The sequence below is a fragment of the Polypterus senegalus genome, chromosome 1 (genome assembly GCF_016835505.1).
Source record: "Polypterus senegalus isolate Bchr_013 chromosome 1, ASM1683550v1, whole genome shotgun sequence".
Classification (NCBI taxonomy): domain Eukaryota; kingdom Metazoa; phylum Chordata; class Cladistia; order Polypteriformes; family Polypteridae; genus Polypterus; species Polypterus senegalus.
Genome location: NC_053154.1, coordinates 58263438 through 58281027, shown reverse-complemented (window position 1 = coordinate 58281027; position 17590 = coordinate 58263438). Strand labels below are relative to the sequence as shown.

The 17590-nt window shown below is 36.1% G+C and overlaps 1 protein-coding gene across 3 annotated transcripts in view; it reads left to right on the top strand.

The window, feature by feature from the left end:
* The window catches only part of mpped2a (metallophosphoesterase domain containing 2a), a 267488-nt gene that overhangs the window by 5739 nt on the left and 244159 nt on the right, over positions 1-17590 (top strand). For all 3 annotated transcript variants that reach the window (XM_039749526.1, XM_039749508.1, XM_039749517.1), the window contains exon 2: positions 3437-3682. In XM_039749526.1, coding sequence (XP_039605460.1) covers positions 3555-3682 — 128 coding nt within the window. In that variant the 5' untranslated portion in view covers positions 3437-3554. The remainder of the gene's footprint in view (positions 1-3436; positions 3683-17590) is intronic.

Here is a 17590-nt window from a genome sequence, read left to right as displayed (position 1 = left end):
TTGCATCGAGAGTGAATGAAAGGTTAAAGGTTAAACAATACATGGATGACATGAGAATAATCAGTCTTACCCCTAAACATATTAAAAGATTGTGAGGCATGAATGATGGAATTTGGTAATTGGCCATCCAAACTGGGTAAACTTGGGCAATGTCAGTTAATATAGGAGGCAATGGTACAGTAGGTTTGATATATGGGGTGGAGAATTATATAAGTGGCCAGTGAACTGGAAGAAATACAATGATTTAACTTTAAATTTAAGTTTATCTTTGAATGTGGTGTTTCTTTGCACTATCCATTGCAGTCTTTGTTTTTAAAATGATTTTGTCACCTATTTAAGTATCTGTGTTTTAATTTATTAGAACTGGGAAAGCATATATAATTTTTATTCACTGACATTACTGTAAATTGTATTTGAAAGGTCCTTTTAAATAAAATGTATCATCATTGTTACTTTTCCTGTAGTGAAGTGAATCACGGGTTGCTTCTTGTATGAACCCATTGCTTCTAGGATAGGCTCTGAACATCTATGACTCTACTGTAATTGTAAGGCTTGGAAAATTAGAAGAGTTAATTTTTAAGGTCTGCATGCACATATATATCATAATTCAGAGCCTCAAATCGTTGATTTGACTTCATTTATCTATTTTAGCTATTTCAAATAATTCTTTGTTATATAGCCTTGAACACTTATTTGAGAAAGAGAGCCTAAAAAGGTAACAAGTTAGTTGAATAACTATTGGAGTGGCAAATTGGTCATCTTCAGAGTAAAATCATACCGGTATATTAAGCATTCCTATGATACCTTAAGAAAAGTAAATCTTTTATAAAGTCCATTTTCATAGTGCATTCTGTTTATAAGTGCTTAACAAAAAAACCCTGAGGAACAAGATTACTTTAACAGCTCACAAGGCTATGCATGACCTGCTCCAAGAAAAAAAAGACTAGAAATCTGTACTGTTTGTAGGCAACACAGTACTAATGATAGATGTGAATGAGTCAAAGACATCTCTGTTTGAAAGAAAGAAAGAAAAAAAACTACAGAAATAGAATGTTTATAAAGTGATGTGTATGAATGTCCAGCCTTTATTTATGAAGCAAGTTTGGCATTGGATTTTAAGAAGAGGTAAAGATAGATTCCTGATTTCCATGAGGTACTTGCTCATTCACTGATAGTAGAGCATCAAGAATTAAGAACAAAGAGACTAGACTGGCTTTGGGATATTGTTTCTGTCAAAAAGATTTGTATATTGTAAGTAGCTTTGACTGCTGATGTTTTTTTGGGTGTATGAACTAAGGAAGTATATGAATATGTTTTGTGTTGAGGATACCTTATTGCACAATTGGTGTCTATTGATACATATTTGAGACTCCCCCAATTTCTTATAAAACTAACAGTTGTCCCTTTACTTGTCAGGTAGAATCAGTCTCTGATTGACTTTGGGTGTGTTGAGCCCTGGCTTACAGTAAGATTTTTCTCAGGGTTTAGACAGGTAAATTGCCATTCTATGCTTCTTGCACATATACACATCCACATTCCCATTAGGAATAATTTGGAATTGCCGGTTAACTAACCTGCTTTTGTTTGGGAATGTAGGAGGAAACCCAACCTTCACATGGGGAGAATGTCCAAACTGCACAAAAACGGTAATTGGGCACAAGATTTGCGCCCAGGATTCCACATCTGGAATCCTGCATTACTGTACCTTTCTTCATAAGAACTCCCTCATCTATGCAGTATTCAGTTTTCCATTAAATAACACATCCATTGGTAATACTGTTTGGCTGTTTATCCTCTTTTAAGCATGTTATTTTACTTGCTTTTTTACATGGTGACTCCATCCATGACATTGTCTGAGAACAAACAACTGAAAAGGAATGTGTCCTTTGCACAGTTTTTCTGGGCTAAGAATTGGTAATAAAATATATTCCTTTTGTTATTATAAACGTACCTCAGACATGCAGAGTGTATGTTTTTTCAAACTGTGCCCATTGCTGCTTCAAAGTGGATGTATTCAGAAAGTTTTTAAAAAAGTTTCTTTTCCTAAGTTTTCGTTTATGCTCTGTAGACCCCAGTTCAAACGGCAAGAGGTGACTTTTTTATATATAAAATATGCTTCAATTAAGAACATAGTTTCTTATGGAAAATTTAATTTATACCTAGACTATAAAAAAATTATTTAATGTATACCAAGACTATGAAAAAATAATTTAAACTTGAAAAATACCTAAATTTTCCATAATTTCCCTTTAAAGAGATGCAAGTAAGAACAGAATCTTAAACACCTGTAGGACTCCGGATATAAGTGACGACTTTCATCTTTTGAGAAAACTGTCTGCTCACAGCTGGAAGTTGATGATGCATTTTGTAGTAGCAGGTACCTATAAGACCACTGTAGCAGCTGAAAGGATTTAGGCAAATCTTGTAATGTGGGAGGGATCAGAGCAAATGATCTACAGTCACAGAAACATCTGGGTATGGTTATCAGAGGTTAACTTTTGCCATGTATGAGTGCCTGATTTGGATTAAAAGGTTTGAATAATGGTTGGATGGACATGAATTATGGGAGAAATAAGGATAATGTGCTTGAAACACTTCATAGACATTCAGCACAAGCTTTTAGTAGACTTGTACTGTCCAGAGTCAGTCCTCACCTTCTTCACAATACTGCTGCAGCTCACGTAGCCCAGAATGACCCTAAAATGAAAGGACAAATATTTATTTAAAAGTCAATAACTTAGATGTCTACTGTTTGCTTTATATACTGCTGTTTATAACATATATGTAGGCAGAGGTTTATCTTGCATGCCATTTTCTTTGTAATAGCTTTAGAACTTTAATAGCTTTAGGTTTAAAAGCACAATGTATTCGCTAAGCAAGTGCCGCTGAATGTTTATATGGAGAAAACATTAGAGGTTGAAATCTTGAATAAATTAATACATTTTGTAAATACGTTACCAAAGTATAGTAAGTAATAGTGAATTATAAGTCTGAATAATTATTACAGAAACAGAACGAACTTTTATTTTATTTTCAGTGGAACTTTAGATAGGTGTTTTTTTTCTTTGTTGTCAGTCTGCAAGATAAAGTGTGCATTTATTTATAGGGAGCTCTGTTGTTCTGCATTCAGTTGAAGACATCTTCTTTCAGCTGCTCCTGTTAGGGGTTGCCACATCAGATCATCTTTTTCCATATCTTCCTGTTCTCTGCATCTTGCTCTGTTACACCCATCACCTGCATGTCTTCTCTCATCACATAACACATATAAAAATGCATATTTCAGTGATGTTATATCACTGAGGTTCAGGAAAAAATAATGTATGATGGTAATATAATTACTTAATTCATTTAGATTAGGTTTTCCATTTTTGGTCATATTATTCCCTTAGTCTTTGAAAAATGTATTTATCAACTGCGTTTTTTTTTCCTCCTTCAGATCAAAACGTGGTTTCCAGGTATTCTGCAAAGGTTCTGGATGTTGATTCCAAACAATGCCTGACGAAACCATTTGCTCCAAAAGCTTGTGAACTGCTCTTGTCAAAAATTTAAAAAGAATGGCTCATGGAATTCCATCCCAGGGAAAGGTTGCCATCACAGTGGATGAGTACAGCTCCAACCCAACACAAGCATTCACACACTACAATATCAACCAGAGTAGATTCCAGCCACCTCATGTGCACATGTAAGTCCAACTCTTCATTGTGATATACAAAAAAAAAAAAATTATTCTAGGAGAAAAAATTGAATTATTATTGAGTTAATATTTTGTTAACATTTTTAGCAGATCAGATACTGTTCTTGTTGCTTTTGTCATTTGTTTACTTGGATTTTGGTTCATTTGTATTGTTTGAGTAAATTAGGAATGTGAAGTTAAAATGTTCCATTAAAATCTACATCAGTATTTTCTATTTCAATGCTAATTTCTTGAAGAAAGAAAATAATAGTAAAACAACCCACCATCAAAATCTTAACATTCAGAATTAAACTGAAAAAAGGTTAACAAAACCTATTTCTGAATGAAATTTTTTTCCCATATATGTATGGATATAATATATGTAATATTAACAGTAATAATTTCAATAGTCTTTATGATTTGTACACATGGTTCATATTTAATGATGCTGGTAACAGTTCACTTGGGCATAGTTGTAACATACATTAAAAACTGGGCTTTCATTTTTGTTTTTGTATACATTTTTAATTGTTAGTCTTTGGTATATTTTAGCTGTGTTACAGATTTAATAACTACCACTGAGAACTTTTTTTTTCTTTTTTAAATCTGTATCTGGTGTCAAGATATGGTCTAACAAGAGTGTACTATCTAAAATATTCTGTTGATTCATATGGTTTGCTTGACAATGGGCTAAAACAGAATTTTTGAAGTAGTATATGTACTTTTATAGGAGTACACTATGAACATGGCCAAGTTCTTTATGCCATATGTGTAGGCTGCCAGTGGGAAAACTCTGAAAGAATAATACTTGGTGGACAGTGGCTACAAGAGCAGTGTGGAATATTGATATTAAGAAAGTGGCTGGAGCAACGTGAGAGACAACAGTGCTGTCCACCACTTTTTTTAAGTTAATTTTTCATTTGAAAGTTACTGATTGATGCTGTTAATCTTAGTTTTAAGAGGAGGAAAAATTATTCCTAACTAAGAGAACTTAGTAACCATTGTGATGTGAATTTCATGTCACCCTGTAAAGACTTAGTTTAAGCAGATAGTGGTAAAATACCAACTAGACCATTAAAATAGCTGATAGCCTAAAGTTGTGTTCTTTGTATTACTTGATTTAGGCCTCTGTAGTCTTACTTAGAATGACAGGGAATGTAGCTGTTTTATATATAGTGAAACAAGCTGAGACACTGGCAAACTCCAAGGACTCCATTTATAAGACTTTGCGGGGATTTGAACGTGAAAATATGTGCAAACCAAAAAGGCAAAAAATAAATCATACAGCAAAAACAAATAAAACATGGCTTGGGAACATTTCTATGCAATTTACTATTTATACATCATAATCACCTTATAAATATGTGTACCTAAGTGTACCCCGAATGCCACCCTGAAATATCAATATGTGGAACTGCTGATTAACGTCATATATATGCAGTCATGATACTGCAGAACTTTCTTTTATAAATCCTGACATTTGCGCGGGAGGTTTTGTGTGCACATTTCAAGCCTCTTTTTGTGCATATGCAAGTTTTATAAATGAAACCCCAGATCTGTTGACAGAGTGCATCAATAGACCAGAAAAATTATTAATAAAATTGTGGTGTGACATGTAAAAATCACTTGCTTTGCTTTGCAAATTATTGTATCTGTGTTATATGATGTACAGGTTTGGAGTTTTTAAGGGTACTAGGGGGCTCTGCCCCTTGCTCGTTTCGCTCGCCAACCCCTGTGCAGGCCCTACGTGCTAGTCATTTCCTGGATCTGCCCCTTGCGATGAATTGTGCTGTGCTTTTGGATAAACATGAATATCAACTCTGTCTTTGATGTCTCCATCTTTTGAAACTATTTTCGCTGACAGTTTGTCACATGTTGGTTTATTATATATGCTAGTATGATCTTTCAGATTCATATAGAAATCCAAGAAAACTTTGTCCGTGTTTTACAGATATATTTCATGTAAAGTGCAATAGTTTTGGACGTATGGATTCGTATCCATTATTGACTGTAGAATTTCTAATACATCTGATCGTTTAACTGTTTCGATTTTATGTTGCATTGCATCTCCATGATCATAAATATAAACCTGACCGAATTGTGGTTTCTTTGAAGTTAAACTTGTAGCTCTGTCATACCACCTATGTCCATATATTCGATCTCTTTTCACTGTTCTGTTATTTCATAGAGTAATAATTTCCATTTGTTAGTGCTAATGCGATCTTTACTATCAGTTTTTTGAGACTTTTAAATTTTAGTACTCGAACCTGTTCTGCATGTGTATTGTGCCAATGTTTTTGAACCTCTTTATGACGTTCTACTTTGTCTTCTACTCTTTCTTTTCTTCTTCTACTGTTTGTCTTTTATTTCCGCCCCTGCTTAGACCTGTTAGGTTTTCAATTCATCTTTTGGCACAAAGTCTCATCTCGTGGGACATGAAATTCTCTCTCTGAAAATGTCTTGTCTCGTCTTTCTGAAAAAGTCTCGTCACGTCCCAAGATTTTTTTATATAATAGAGATATATAAACATTATTGTTGTAATAGTGAAGATTTATGTAATAGAATATGATACACATACACCCATAAATACACTGTGCTGTTTGACAAAACGCAAGTAGAAATGAGACAAAAGCTTTTGTGATCTCTGCTAACCTCTATGAGAATTCCAGAATCAGCATTGTTTTAATATACCCAAAGAATTGGAAAAGCCATCAAAACTTAAATATAAAACAAAACAACTGAATTGTATTTTGTACTGTGCATGCAAATTAAAGTGTTTTTAAGAAGTATATCACCTTGTTCACTAAGAACAGAATTTGGTCACTCATCGCTGCTCATGTTTAATTATTTTTTAAAAATAATTGTGTATATATAGTGCAGCTGAAAAACATTTAAAGCATGATTTCTTTTCATACAATTAAAAACCTTCCATGTGAATCTAGTATGCTGTAACTAGTTGCAATGATTATACCAGCAGTCTTTCCACCACAAAGCTTGAGGAAGTACAAATTACATTACTAGGCTTCTTTTGAATTGCTTTCATTAATGTAGAAAAAAAGATTTCATATGTGAAGTGTATCATAGAAAATACTTAAATAGTTCTTTTTTTATATGAAGAGAAAATGCTGCAGTATACAGTGTGTATAGTACTATTTGTGATGTCCAAGATTACTTGGAAGCTTGGTGGTAGGTGGTGGACAGCCATAAAGAATTTACTTTAATGCTATCAGTTTCTTACCATTCCTTATTGCAATTTTGAAGTATAATAAAAAAAGAACTTTTTTGTCAATCACTGAATAATTGACATTTCTAGGGATTAGATCAAATAATACTTTAAATAAAAACCACATACTTTCAGGTCATTATTTGTTATGTGACCCAAAGTACAAAATAAATTAACCTTTTGCATTCAATAAATTATCATCTTGGGATCTTTTTCAATATTATAAGTTATTTACAGAGTTGACCATGCACCGTAGGTTGTTTTCTTTTTTTCTTCTTATACAGTACTTAATGCTCAATATCCTAGGCAGAGTTCGGGGAAGGGCTATGTTGCATATTTTTCAAACTGCAATTATTCTTACTAAATAAATATTTCACCCAAGTATTTACAAAAGACAAAATAAATGGAACGCCTCAGGCAGAGGTAAGTCCATGAGCTCCATGTTTAAACATTTTAAATTAGACAAGTCAAATGAGCTTCAGGCACTACGCATGTTGAAGAGTATTAAAATCCCTGGGGTAGATGGAATTTTAGCAGTAGTGTTAAAAGAAATGAATGTTACTTATAAACCTTTATGGAGTTTATTCCGGCAATCACTTCAGCGTGGCAGATTACCTGATGACTGTTAAATGTGATATAATTGTGATTCTAGTTCCTAAGTAGGGAGACAAAATGGATCATAGAAAGTAAACAAAGTTTCTGCATCAAAGATTAATTCTGAAGCTAGAAGCCATTGACATCCGAGGTAAAGATCTGGAGTTCAAGATTGTTAATTGTCTGGATTCAAATACAGTAGTACATAAAAAAGAAGAACGCTCGACGTAGGGTGGGCTTATCAGTGGAGTCTCTCAGGGATTTGTAGGACAATTTCTCTAATTTATATTATGAATTCAAATATTGTGAAATTTATAAATAACAATAAAATTGGCACTGTTGTAAATTCTGACAGGAAGCCAATTAAATTCATATAGAGCTAAACTATATTTAAAATATAGCAAACACTTATGTAGCTTCATGAGAATAAGTGCAAAGTTCTATTCCTTGGCCAAAGTAGCCTTACATATAAGTACAACATGGACAATACTGGCCTACAGAAAGCAAACTCTGAAAGTATTTAGGGTTTTGTGGGGACCACCAAGCTACAAAAAAGACAAAGCAGTTGAAGAAGCTACACAAACAAGAATATCCAATTGTATCAATTAATTACAGTGCTTGTCATAAGCCGGGAATTGACGTTGCTTAGTGTAAATCAAACAAAGCAATGTAGGAACATAATCCAGGTCTTCAGATTTTGTTTTCCATGGTCTGTCATTCAGGCTGTTTAGTTGTTTTTGTCTTTGACTGTTAGTGTGGAATAGAAATATTTTTATCTCAAAATTACTCCAGTTTGTACCTAAGTTGGTGCTTTAAGCAGTTTTGTCTGCTCTTACTCCTTATATTCCATGGCAAAACTTTCAATGCAGAAGATAATTGCAGGAACATTGTCTATTAAAGTATGTGCATATGTACACCACTGGTAGAACACCTCAGTTTTCCCAGCTTTTCTTCTAATGTAATAAGTTTAAAGGCAACAAATGACCTAAAATGGTGAAAAGGTAAGCAGTAAATTGCCACAGTTTTAAATTTTTAATTTCGGTTGGCAAAAACTCAAAAAAAAAAAAAAAAAGTTCACTATATTACATATGGGCTGCCCTTGGGGAACAACTAGTAGGTTACAACTAGGGAATCCATTCAGTAATCGGGAGCCCGGGATTCCTGGACATTTTTCATTCCCGCATTCCCGCAAATAACAGAGTTATAGTTGAAAATAATTAAGTGGCACGCTTTTTTGGCCCACAGTGTAGTGTTTTGCAGATTAATTCAGTCAACCAGCAGCAGACTGAGTATAGTGGACTGGGAAGAGACTGCACTCGGCAGCTAATGAATGCCGGGGCAGGGCAGACTTTATTGACGTCTGTCAGACAACAGCTTTGAACAGCAACTTGAAATTGCAGTGTGTCAGTCTTTTGCATCCGCATTATCTGTGCCAAGAAATTTACCATCACAGAATGATGACAAGAAACTGGATGCATCAGTAAAAGCTGCAATGGCGGTGTTTCAGAGCAACAGCAAGCACGGGCATTGTTTAGAACAAGTGTATCAGTATCTGATCAGGTAGATCGCGTTGCATTCAAAAAAAATTTTTTTTTAAACGTTAGTATATCATATATCCTCCCTATGGCATTTGCCACTTGATTGACATACAGGGCAGCCAGTCAGGCGCAACGTAAAGGGCAAAACACGTGTCACATACTCTTAATAAATATATATATATATAATATATAATATAAATAATATTTTTATATATATATAGTATTACAGTACAGGCCAAAAGTTTGGACACACCTCCTCATTCAATGTGTTTTCTTTATTTTCATGACCATTTACAGCACTTCATCACTCTCCTTCTTGGTCAAATAGCCCTTACACAGCCTGGAGGTGTGTTTGGGGTCATTGTCCTGTTGAAAAATAAATGATTGTCCAACTAACCTGACGTCTGCACAACACAACTGCTGGTCCCAACCCCATTGATAAAGCAAGAAATTCCACTAAATAACCCTGATAATCCACACCTGTGAAGTGAAAACCATTTCAGGTGACTACCTGTAGAAGCTCATCGAGAGAATGCCAAGAGTGTGCAAAGCAGTACTCAGAGCAAAGGGTGGCTATTTTGAAGGAACTAGAATATAAAACATGTTTTCAGTTATTTCACCTTTTTTTGTTAAGTACATAACTCCACATGTGTTCATTCATAGTTTTGATGCCTTCAGTGAGAATCTAGCAATGTAAATGGTCATGAAAATAATGAAAACACATTGAATGAGGAAGTGTGTCCAAACTTTTGGCCTGTACTGTATTATTTATATATATATATATATATATATATATATATATATATATATATATATATATATATAGCATAGTTTTACTGTCAAATAATATAACAATATATATAATATATATTATTTTTAATGTAGGTAGATCATTTCGACCTGGTCATTTTAAAAGTAGCTCGCAAGCCGAAGAAGTGTGGACACCCCTGAACTAGATACATGTACTTATATGACAGTATGAACTGCTTTTAGATAAGGTTAGTCTTTTATTGGTGTCAACATATTGCAGTAGTTTTATTAAAATAGCAAAATACCCGCGCTTCACAGCAGAGAAGTAGTGTGTTAAAGCAGTAATGAAAAAGCAAAGGAAACATTTTAATAATAACGTAACATGATTGACATTGTCATGAGTGTTGCTGTCATATACAGTGTGTGTGTGTGTGTGTATATATATATACAGTATATACAGTATATATATACAGTAATCCCTCGCTATATCGCGGTTCGACTTTCGCGGCTTCACTCTATCGCGGATTTTAAATGTAAGCATATCTAAATATATATCACGGATTTTTCGCTGGTTCACGGATTTCTGGACAATGGGTCTTTAATTTATGGTACTTGCTTCCTCAGTTTGTTTGCCCAGTTGATTTTATACAAGGGACGCTATTGGCGGATGGCTTAGAAGCTACCCAATCAGAGCATGTATTACATATTAACTAAAAATCCTATGCTATAGGATATGCATCCGGTGCGGTTGCTCGATTGTTTGCTTGTGTCTGCCTCTCTCTCACCCTCTCTGACATTCTCTGCGCCTGACGGAGGGGGTGTGAGCAGTGGTGCTGTTTGCACAGAAGCTGTTTGCCTAGTGGATACGAATGCACCTCTAAGAAATGCCGGCCGCTTTATCGCGGTGCTTCCAAAAACACACTTATTGATTTTTTGATTGTTTGCTTTAATCTCGCTCTCTCTCTCTCTCTCTCTGACGTTCTCTGCGCCTGACAGAGGAGATGTGAGCAGAGGGGCTGTTTGCACAGAGGCTGTTTGCTTAGAAGATACTGACGCTCCTCTAAAAAATGCAGCGGCAAACTTAAAAGCACACGTATTGATTTTTTGATTGTTTGCTTTTCTTTGTGAGCGCTCTCTCTCTCTTTCTCTCTCTCTGAAATTCTCTGCTCCTGAAGAGAAGAAGATATATTTGCATTGTTTTAATTGTGAGAAAGAACTGTCATCTCTGTCTTGTCATGGAGCACAGTTTAAATTTTTGACTAAAGGGTGTTATTTCATGTCTAGAGGGCTCTAATAATGTTAACAGTGTGGGAGAGTTTCTAAGGGCTTAAAATATATAAAAATATCCATACAAACATATGGTTTCTACTTCGCGGATTTTCATCTATCGCAGGGGGTTCTGGAACGCAACCCCCGCGATTGAGGAGGGATTACTGTGTATATATATATAATTTTTTTTTTTTTTTTCCTTCAATCAGTCCTAGCAACACGCTTCCTGCCGACTGTTACATTTTTGTACCTCTGATGTGTGCATCAATGTAATCGGTGTACCAGGAAATCATGCATAGACAGAAGTTCCCCTTTGCTTGGAATGCAACGTGTGATTAAATGCGTTATTTTTTAATGCATTATGGAGCACATGCATCGAAGCTTCTCAGCTGTGCTTGTGCTAAGAAAAGGAAACATTTTAAAAATAATGTAACATGATTGTCAATGTAACCTTTTGTAAGTAGTGCCTGGATGATTCAGAGTGTGGAGAAACTCTAGAGACAGCGTGTGTATTAACTTGTGGATTTTTCGGTGAGTATTTGGTGGCAGGGTGACAAAGTTGCTTTTGCAAGACCGCGTTCGCTGCGGAGCTCAGCTCATAGCGAAATGAGGTGAATGGGAGGGGAGATGATGACGTCACTCTCCCACCCGCCTCAACTGTCAATCCCCCCACAAACACAGTCTCTCGGAATTTGCATATGCACAGCCCTTCACCTACAATTTTAACTTAGTTACAAAGTGATCAAAACTCTCGTTTATACCCTGCGTCCTCTCATTAAACTTGTATCCCACATTAGCCGTGGGCATGACAAACGGCAGCGGCAGCCTGTCTATGAACTTAATTTAAACTTTAGGTTTACACCGTGCTTTGTTTCCGAAGTAGCTGCACTCATGAATATGCTTGTATGTGTCAGTTGCTCGTTTCTTATTGTTTCGCTGCCTTCTCAATTGTGTAATGCATGTTTTCTTCAGCGCTTTTTGGAGCTCTTCCTTGTTTTCTCCGTACTGCGTTGACAGTCAGTTCACGTGATTACGTAGGAGGCGTGATGATGTCACATGAAACTCCGCCCCTCACGGCCATCGAGCTCAACTCCAGTTATGACCATTATGCATAGAATTTCAAAGTGAAACCTGCCCAACATTTGTAAGTAAGCTGTAATGAATGAGCCTGCCAAATTTCAGCCTTCCACCTACACGGGAAGTTGGAGAATTAGTGGTCAGTGAGTGAGTCAGTGAGGGCTTTGCCTTTTATTAGTATAGATAAGTCTCGGTCGTTCTAAAACCATTCAAATGTGAGATGCCCATGCACTGTGTCATCCCCGGGAGCCCGGGATTCCCGGGAATGACATGCGGGATTCCTGAATTCCCAGGAATGGATAAACCCGTCCAGGAATGGATTCCTTATTTAAAACCTGCAAGTGTTCTGCAGCAATTAAAGTAAATTAAGCCTTGCAAGTTGAAGCAAACAATTTCCACAGGTGTTCCAACTACTTTTGATTACTTGAAAACCCTCTGTCTTAACGTAGAGTTTATGCTCGCTACCCCCTTTGAAGTACTACTTGGACAATATTAGCAAATTCTAGTGATAATGGCATGAAAATGGCAATTAACAAATGAAACAAGACAGAGCATTATTACCCCTTGAAATGTAGGCCTTTCATTTAGAGGAACTTCAAAAACAAATCACAGTGTCGGTGAGTACAGTGTCCTACACAATCCAAAGGTAAAGGCACTGGAAGAAACACTGATAGGAAGAGATTTGGCAGACACGTTGTCACAACCCAGTCAGATGACAGGTTTCTGAGGGTAACCAGCTTGCATGATAGGCTCCTCACAGCACAACAGCTTCAAGCACATCTTAACAATGGTCAAAAAAAAGCAAGTCTCAGTTTCTGCTGTGAAGAGACTTTGTGCTGCTGGTTTGACAGGGCTAGTGGAAGTAAGAAATCCATTCCTTAAAGGACAAAATAAGAAAATGAGGCTTGATGGGCTATGAAATACTGGCTGTGGACTATTGTAGGCTGGAAGAAATGCTTCTGGACCGATGAATCAAAATTTAAAATCTTCATTTCACACACAGACTGTTTGTACGCTGTTGAGTTAGTGAAAGCATGATTCTTCAGTGTGTGACATCAACTATTAAACTTGGAGAAGATGTATGTTGGTCTGGGGTTATTTTGCTAGAGGCAGAGTTGGTGGCTTGCACAGAATGACTGGCATTCTGAGTCATAAGGGTTACCACAGCATTTTGCAGCACCATGCAATACCTTTTGGTTTGCGTCTAGTAGGTCAAGGGTTCATCCTACAGCAAGACAATAATCCAAAACATACCTTCAGGCTATGTCAGAACTACACATTAAACTGTGTTCATTTCCATAAAAACTGAAAAACTGAGGTATTCTAAAACTTTTGACTGGTAGTATATGTGTATATCTGCACTTTCTGTCTCTCACACTTGCTTGCCTTTACTGGGAACCCACATAGAGCTCTAGCCATCTCTCTCGGTTTTTGCCTTTTTCTAATTTCCTTTCCTTTTTCTGCTTCCTTACCTGCTCCTCTCTTATTTTAACTGTGCAGCAAAACCCATCTGATGCCATGCATTCGGCACATTGCTAATTGGCAATCAACTTATTAAGACCAATGCATGTGAATGTCGGCACTTATTTAGCAGTGGTGTGTTTTTTTTTTATTTTTATTTTTTAAAACATATATATATTAAATGACAAAAATATCCTGTTATGATTCCTCCCTACCCCAGTTAGTGGGTCTCAAATATTATTCAAGAATTTTCACATTCGTGGCATTCTTTTGCTTCTAACTATTATGAATGTGAACAGGTGACTACATACAAAAATTAGGGTTTGAATAATCCTATTAAAAAGCTGTGAATATTTTAATATATTCGAACATAGATTAAAAGTTGTAAGTGCTCCTTTGGTAAACGATGTGCCTTTATATGCTTCATTATTAATAATATTTAATATTAATTAATAATATTTTTGCTTTTACTTATGTTTTTTTGCTTGTGGAGCATCTGCAAAACATTCAGTGTGCAACTTGTGCACTGAAGCAGCCATCACTTGAAAAACATCTTTCTTCATAAAAACTGCTTTTTCTTTACATGAAAAGAGATAAAATCAAAGAAAAAAGTGGACCTGGAGCACTTCACTTTCTTGTAATGCATTTGTGAAACCTCTACAAAATCACGCATGATTACTTACAGACTTTAAAAGTGCACATGTTACTTTAGTCCCCGCATCTTGCCTCCTCCTGCAGTCCTCTACTCTACTGTGTACCTTACTGGTTTGTGGGTGCAGAAATCATTAAGTCAGTACCCATCTGTATTTTATTTAATTTTAGGAACAGTAAGTCTTTTGTGTTTCACAAATGGAGTTACTGAAAATTCTGTGTTGTGTTTTAAAGAGGTTTAAGTACAGGGTGAGCGAAAAAGAAGTACCACATATCAAACTTTTATTCTACAAAAACAGTACAAGATAAATTAATTTCACTAGCCGAAGCCTGCCGTAGCATATGGCAGTGTAAGAATAGGAATGGAAAACGGTGAGAAAGGAATTCAGTATAACAAAGGCTTAGGAAACCACCATCGCAGTATAACGAAAATAGTAAGGAGCGAAACCAATGCCAATGGTTGGGAGAGTACCTTCCTGTAGCAGGCTACGGAAAACATAGACATATATAGATAGAGACCGCATTCACAGTGTTGCCCATTCGACACGATAAGTCAGCGCTTCCGCCCTATTGCAAGTGGTAAAAGTGCCATTTAAACTAATACAGGTAGATGTGGAAACTGGGTTTTCTGATGAAAAAACAATAACGTTTTAAACAATATCGTTTACATACAACAGATTTTGGCGAATCGTTTACATGCAATTATTTATATCCATTTATACACTAAATGTGTGCGTATCCCATGTTCTTAGAGTTGGTGGGCGGGCTCTGTGAGTTGGCAGGCGTGGCTCTCTGTCTTGCGTGCGCTCTCTATCTTGCTTGCCCTTAGTTAGAGTTGGTGGGCGGGGCTCTGTTGAGTGTATCCCATGGTCTTAGAGTTGGCAGGCGGGGCTCTGTCTTGCTTGCGCTCAGTGTCTTGCGTGCCTTTAGTGAATTATGTATATAGACTAGCAGAATACCCGCGCTTCGCAGCGGAGAAGTAGTGTTTTAAATAAGTTATGAAAAAGAAAAGGAAACATTTTAAAAATAACGTAACATGATTGTCAAAGTAATTGTTTTGTGTATTTGGTGGCAGCGTCACAAAGTTGTTTTCGGTAGCTGCATCAGAAAATGTACCACGACGCTGACACGCCTCCTTTTTACTGTTTTCTCACAGCTTGTATTGCTGCTGTCATATATATATATATACACACACACACACACACACACACACACACACACACACACACATATATATATATATATATATATATATATACATATATATATATATATATATACACACACATATCTTCATATCTACATATCTATATACATATCTACACACACAAATTATATATATGTGTGTATGTATGTATTTGTGTGTGTGTGTGTGTGTATATATATATATATATATATATATATATATATATATATATATATATATATATATATATATATATATATAGTGTGTGTATATATATATATACACATACATACATATATATATACACATACATATACTTGTGTGTATGTTTGTATGTGTCTGTATGTGTGTGTATAGCTTTGGTCACTGAGTGCAAGAGAGAAATAATAAAATATAGTCTATAACTATATATATAGTTATTAAACAGTAAAACATTAACGTTTTAAGAAGTACAGGTACATTGAGCACTACTGGAGTGGTTGCGGGTAAACTACATTTTAAAGACTGTGTAACAAAACAGGTAAGTAACTAACAGCAGCTAAAATGTATATGGATCATCTCTCGGTAGTAGATCCCTTTTGAAAGGCGCTACACGACGGCTGTGGTATAGAAATTACATTTTCTATGTGAACGCTCAAATTTGTGCCTCTGGTAATGTGCCTTACCGCAATTAAAGAAAATTATTTTGTGTCCTCTGCCGTGTTAAGAGAGAAAGGCTTTGGTTTGGGATAAAAGGAAAAAAGGTGTAAAGAAAGGAAAGTTGCCTTTTTCTTTTATATAGTATAGAGAGATGTGTTCGCTGACGTTATGATCGCCTTTTGGCGACAGTCGCGTGGGTCTTGTGTAGACTGGTGAGACGCCCCGCCATTAATCGGCTGTGATGGCACTGTGAGTCCTCCACTCGTATGCGTGTGTTTATAATCCGAGCTGAGGACCTGATAATCGATACGTGCAAAAGAAAGTGTGAATCGCCTTAATATTATTTTGCCGTGGTGTAGAAAAGGGGTCCCGTGTTTGCACTTGTCTGGGCTATAGCTCAGGGGGCGGATGAAAAAAATTAAAAGTGCTCACTTTGACTTAAGGCAGAAGCGCAGTCAGCGTCTCAAAGGCCGGCACAGCTATATGCGCGCGCTGGCTGATCGACTTTTGCTGGGCAGGAGACCCCTTTTGTACACACGTTCATGATATCAAAAGTCTCAGCGCTCTTTGGAGGTAATTCATATATTATATATATATAGCAAAATACCCGCTACCAGCGGAGAAGTAGTGTGTTAAAGAAGTAATGAAAAAGAAAAGGAAACATTTTAATAATAACGTAACATGATTGACATTGTCATGAGTGTTGCTATCATATATATTCCTGCCTAAATAAGTCACCCTCGCTTTGCTCTTACTTTTTTACCGTTCATTTAATAATGGCTAGTGGCGGAAAAATTATAAAATGGAAGGAGGATGGCTTTACCAAAACAATTATTGATGGCGAATCGATTATTCATAAAGCTTGAATTGGTGATCTGTTTTTCTGTGTTAACCTCATATTTTTTCATACTTCTTCTCAAACTAAGGTGGTGCGAGGGTAAAATGAATCGGGATGCGCTGATCAATGTAATCGGTGTACCAGGAAATCATGCATTGACAAAAGCTCCCCTTTGCTTGTAATGCAAAGTGTGATTTAAATGCATTATTTTTCAACGCGTTATGGAGCACATGCATCGAAGCTTCTCAGCTGTGCTTGTGCTAAGAAAAGGAAAGATTTTAAAAATAGCGTAACACGCTTGTCAATGTGACCTTTTGTAAGTAGTGCCTGGAGGATTCAGTGTGTTCAAACTCTAGAGCTGTGTTGCCAACTCGTCAGTAAGGAAAGTAGCTATTGGCTGTCGTAGAAGTCGCTAGATGACGTCATCACGTAATTTGCATAATGCACGCTGCACATGCAAGTTATTTGCAAATTCAGAAACCGAAAGTAAGAGACAATTCTGTCATATGGCTTTCATAAAGTTACGTGACACTTATTTGAAGCTTGAAATAAATGTCAGTTTGTTTTGTGTGAAACTATTGTAATGCTTTGCCTTTTGTGTATGTTTCTGAGTTGACATGTATTTTTTTATATTGCAAAGTTTGGCATAAAAATCAGTCTGGCAATACAGGCAGTATGCCCATGTATTACC